General features: G+C 40.0%; 1 protein-coding gene across 1 annotated transcript; it reads left to right on the forward strand.

Moving 5' to 3' along the window:
* On the forward strand, nt 1-2616 carry dlx3b (distal-less homeobox 3b). The gene is made up of 3 exons (XM_007558965.2): nt 1-586; nt 1253-1437; nt 1690-2616. Exons 1-3 carry the CDS (start codon nt 244-246, stop codon nt 2005-2007), a joined length of 846 nt encoding a protein of 281 aa, XP_007559027.1. The 5' UTR covers nt 1-243; the 3' UTR covers nt 2008-2616.
* Nucleotides 2617-3316: the final 700 nt, after the last annotated feature.

Raw genomic sequence — 3316 nt, forward strand, 5'->3', positions numbered from 1 at the left:
AGGCTGAGCGATGCCATTAGAAAGTTTCTGCAGCTGGAAGAGTTTCAGTGGACTATATCCTCAGCAACACCCTGCACGTTCTTGGAGTGCACACACTGCTGTTCCTTGCGCGAAACCTCAAAGCTAATCAATCCAGCAGGAGGGGGAGGGAGGATTTCTTTTCTTCTTCTTCTTTTTTCATTATTTTTTTATTTTTTGTCTTCCTTTTTGTTGTTTTAACAATTCCGGAGCGCCTCTTTCATCATGAGCGCCGGACAGAGCTACGAGAAGAAGATCGCGAGTATTCTGACAGATCTCCCGGGATCTATGGGCTGCCACCCGAGCTCCAAGGACTCCCCGACTCTCCCAGAGTCCTCAGTGACGGACATGGGCTACTACAGTGGACAGACGGCCCACGGCCACCACGAGTACTACCAGAGCCAGCCGTACGGACAGCCCATGAACTCTTACCACCATCAGTTCAATTTGAACGGGATGGGAGCGGCGGGAGCGTACGCGACCAAATCCGAGTATCCCTACACGAACAGCTACAGACAGTACGGACATTACAACAGAGATCACCTGCAGGCCTCACCGCCCGGCTCAGGTAAATGAGAACACGACGCGCCAAACATTCCAGTGTTTCACCCTCCTGTTTTAATTCATTTATGCTTAAAGTGATTTTTATTCCAAATGTCCTCAGAGATTTTCGACACCGTTTCCTCTTAGAATTTTGGTAAAGAAATAAGAAAATATTTCATCCGAAATTGGAAAATATATTAGAACTATTTAATTGCGAATTAAATGAAATAAATGCAGTTATAAACAGATGAAAGTGTTTAATGGGAGCTGTAAAAAAGAGACGAAATTAAAAATTGTGCTGCTCTGCTTAGTTGAAAATTTCATTTCAGGGAATTTTTACTCACAGTTTTTAGGGTTTTTTTTTACTACTTATATTTGTTTTAGTTTTTTTTCTTTTTGAATTTTCTTTTGTCAAACGTTATTAAATTTCATGAATATCAAATTTATATTTTTCATTTTATATTAGTGTATGACCCCTGACTATAATAATAATAATAATAATAATAATAATAATAATAATAATAATAATAATAATAATAATAATAATTCTTACATTTAAAATCGCTTTGAGAGAGGTTAGGCTTATTTTACTGTTCCCGTTCATCTTTCCTTCCTCTTAATTTTTTGACTCATCAGTTATGATGTTCGATCAGTTTGATTCATTCGGTCTTTTTTTCCTGTAAATTTACAGTCAAAGAAGAACCAGAACCGGAGGTTCGTATGGTGAACGGAAAGCCCAAAAAGATCCGCAAGCCGAGGACGATCTACTCCAGCTACCAGCTGGCCGCCCTGCAGAGGCGCTTCCAGAAGGCGCAGTACCTCGCCCTGCCCGAGAGAGCGGAGCTGGCGGCCCAGCTCGGCCTCACTCAGACTCAGGTGAGCTGCGACTGACTGTTCCTGAATTAGAACCTTTTAAAGAAAAACTTCCCCCACGTGGACAAAAAACTGAATAAAACACATGTTTAGATTAAAAAAAAAAAACTAGTTAAAATTATTACTTTTTTAACATTGTTTTTTTTTTCATAGCAACATTAGCGCAGCAAATGTTTTATTATTATTTTTTTAAATTTTAGATCAGTAATTAACTCCCGTCTTTTTTTTTCCTTTCTTTCTTTTTTTTCGTCTCAGGTCAAGATCTGGTTCCAGAACCGGAGATCCAAGTTCAAGAAGCTGTACAAAAACGGCGAGGTTCCCTTGGAGCACAGTCCCAACGCCAGCGACTCCATGGCCTGTAATTCCCCGCCTTCCCCCGCCGTCTGGGACGGCAGCAGCACCCCTCAGAACACGCCGATCAGCCGGCCTCAGGTGCCGCAGCCGGCCCACAGCTCGTCGCCGCCCTACCTGGAGGATTATACCAACCATTGGTACCAGCAGGGATCCCACCTACAGCATCCGGGCACCGTGCACCACCCGGTGCCGCAGCAGAGCGTGGGAGCCGTTTACTAACTCGGACTCGGGCGCAGACCCACGTTGTGTTTTACGAGTTCTCCCCACAGTGACTCTGCAGAGCGAACTCTACTGGAACCAGAGGAGGCCGGAAACCAAACACTGCTTTCTGCCTCTGGATGTCCGCAGAGTCTTCAGAGCTGGACTTCCAGATTTTTATTTTTAAAGCACATAAGGGATTTCTAATCACTTCTGGCAGCATATTTAAGGGACATCTGGCGTGTTTTATTTTTAAATTATTTATCACCTCTACCGTATAATCCTTTTGTAAATGATATGCAAAGTGTCTTTTTTTTCTTCTCCCAATACAAGTAGCCTAAACACAAACTAAATCACAAAACTGTGCTGCAACCAATCATGCATGTGGGTTTGTGGAGAGCTTGAAAAATAGAAAGAAAGAAAAAAAGAACTCAGGACATATTTATAAGGATTTGTACAAAAAAATGCTGAAGGTTGTAAATAAATGTTTTTATATAAATATATATGCAGAACCACTATGATCATATTTGAACAAGAAAGAGCACTGTGGTGCTGTTAGACCGTTTTTATATTCATGTAATGAGTCAAACTGTTGCCTTCCTGTCTAATGAATAAAGGTGTTAAATGATCGCTGTGTCTCAAGCCCTTTTTAAAGAAACCCGTAAAGGCTCGGCTGAAGGATTCAAGACACCGTTTTAAAGAGCGCAATAGAAGCAAAGTTTGTCCGAAAACAAAATAAAGTGGTTTTGGAATTCAGAGACGTCTATATGAACATGTTTAGTAAATGTGGTGACAAACTGGGACGTGAAAAATACGTCTGTTGTCGTCTAATTGTGGTGGGAAGGTTATTATTGTTGGTTGACATCAAAGCCTGGCCTTCAATGTCCTTATTTAGGCAGAATTTGGAATGGATCCGTGGACTATTTGTGGTACGAAGGCAAGATACGCCAACCTGAAAAACACACCAGCATGGAGCATGTACAGGGTATACATGCTCCAAGTATGCCCAGTACTTGGATCATGTGATTATGTATAAGAATAATTCAAAAACAAATAAATAAACAAACAAACAAACAAACAAAAAAACAAATAAAAAACCCCCTAAAATCCAGTGGAAATTCTACTGAAGAAAAACACAAATATTAAATGCAGATATTTATTGTGTAGCTTTTTAAATTTGTCCCCGATTCTGAAAATCAGACAATTAATAATAATAATAATAATAATAATAATAATAATAATAATAATAATAATAATAATAATAATAATAATAACTTTTTTCAGTGCTATTGCTGCAGACGTGCCGGAGTCATTGGATTTAATTGCTGTT

This window comes from Poecilia formosa, unplaced genomic scaffold (assembly GCF_000485575.1).
Source record: "Poecilia formosa unplaced genomic scaffold, Poecilia_formosa-5.1.2 Scaffold4, whole genome shotgun sequence".
Classification (NCBI taxonomy): domain Eukaryota; kingdom Metazoa; phylum Chordata; class Actinopteri; order Cyprinodontiformes; family Poeciliidae; genus Poecilia; species Poecilia formosa.

Bases quoted from the DNA above. Each gene is read 5' to 3' on its own strand.
- dlx3b (XM_007558965.2), top strand. From the start codon at position 244: ATGAGCGCCGGACAGAGCTACGAGAAGAAGATCGCGAGTATTCTGACA. The intron at 587-1,252 runs GTAAATGAGAAC...GTAAATTTACAG, and splicing joins GGCCTCACCGCCCGGCTCAG to TCAAAGAAGAACCAGAACCG. The intron at 1,438-1,689 runs GTGAGCTGCGAC...TTTTCGTCTCAG, and splicing joins TCGGCCTCACTCAGACTCAG to GTCAAGATCTGGTTCCAGAA.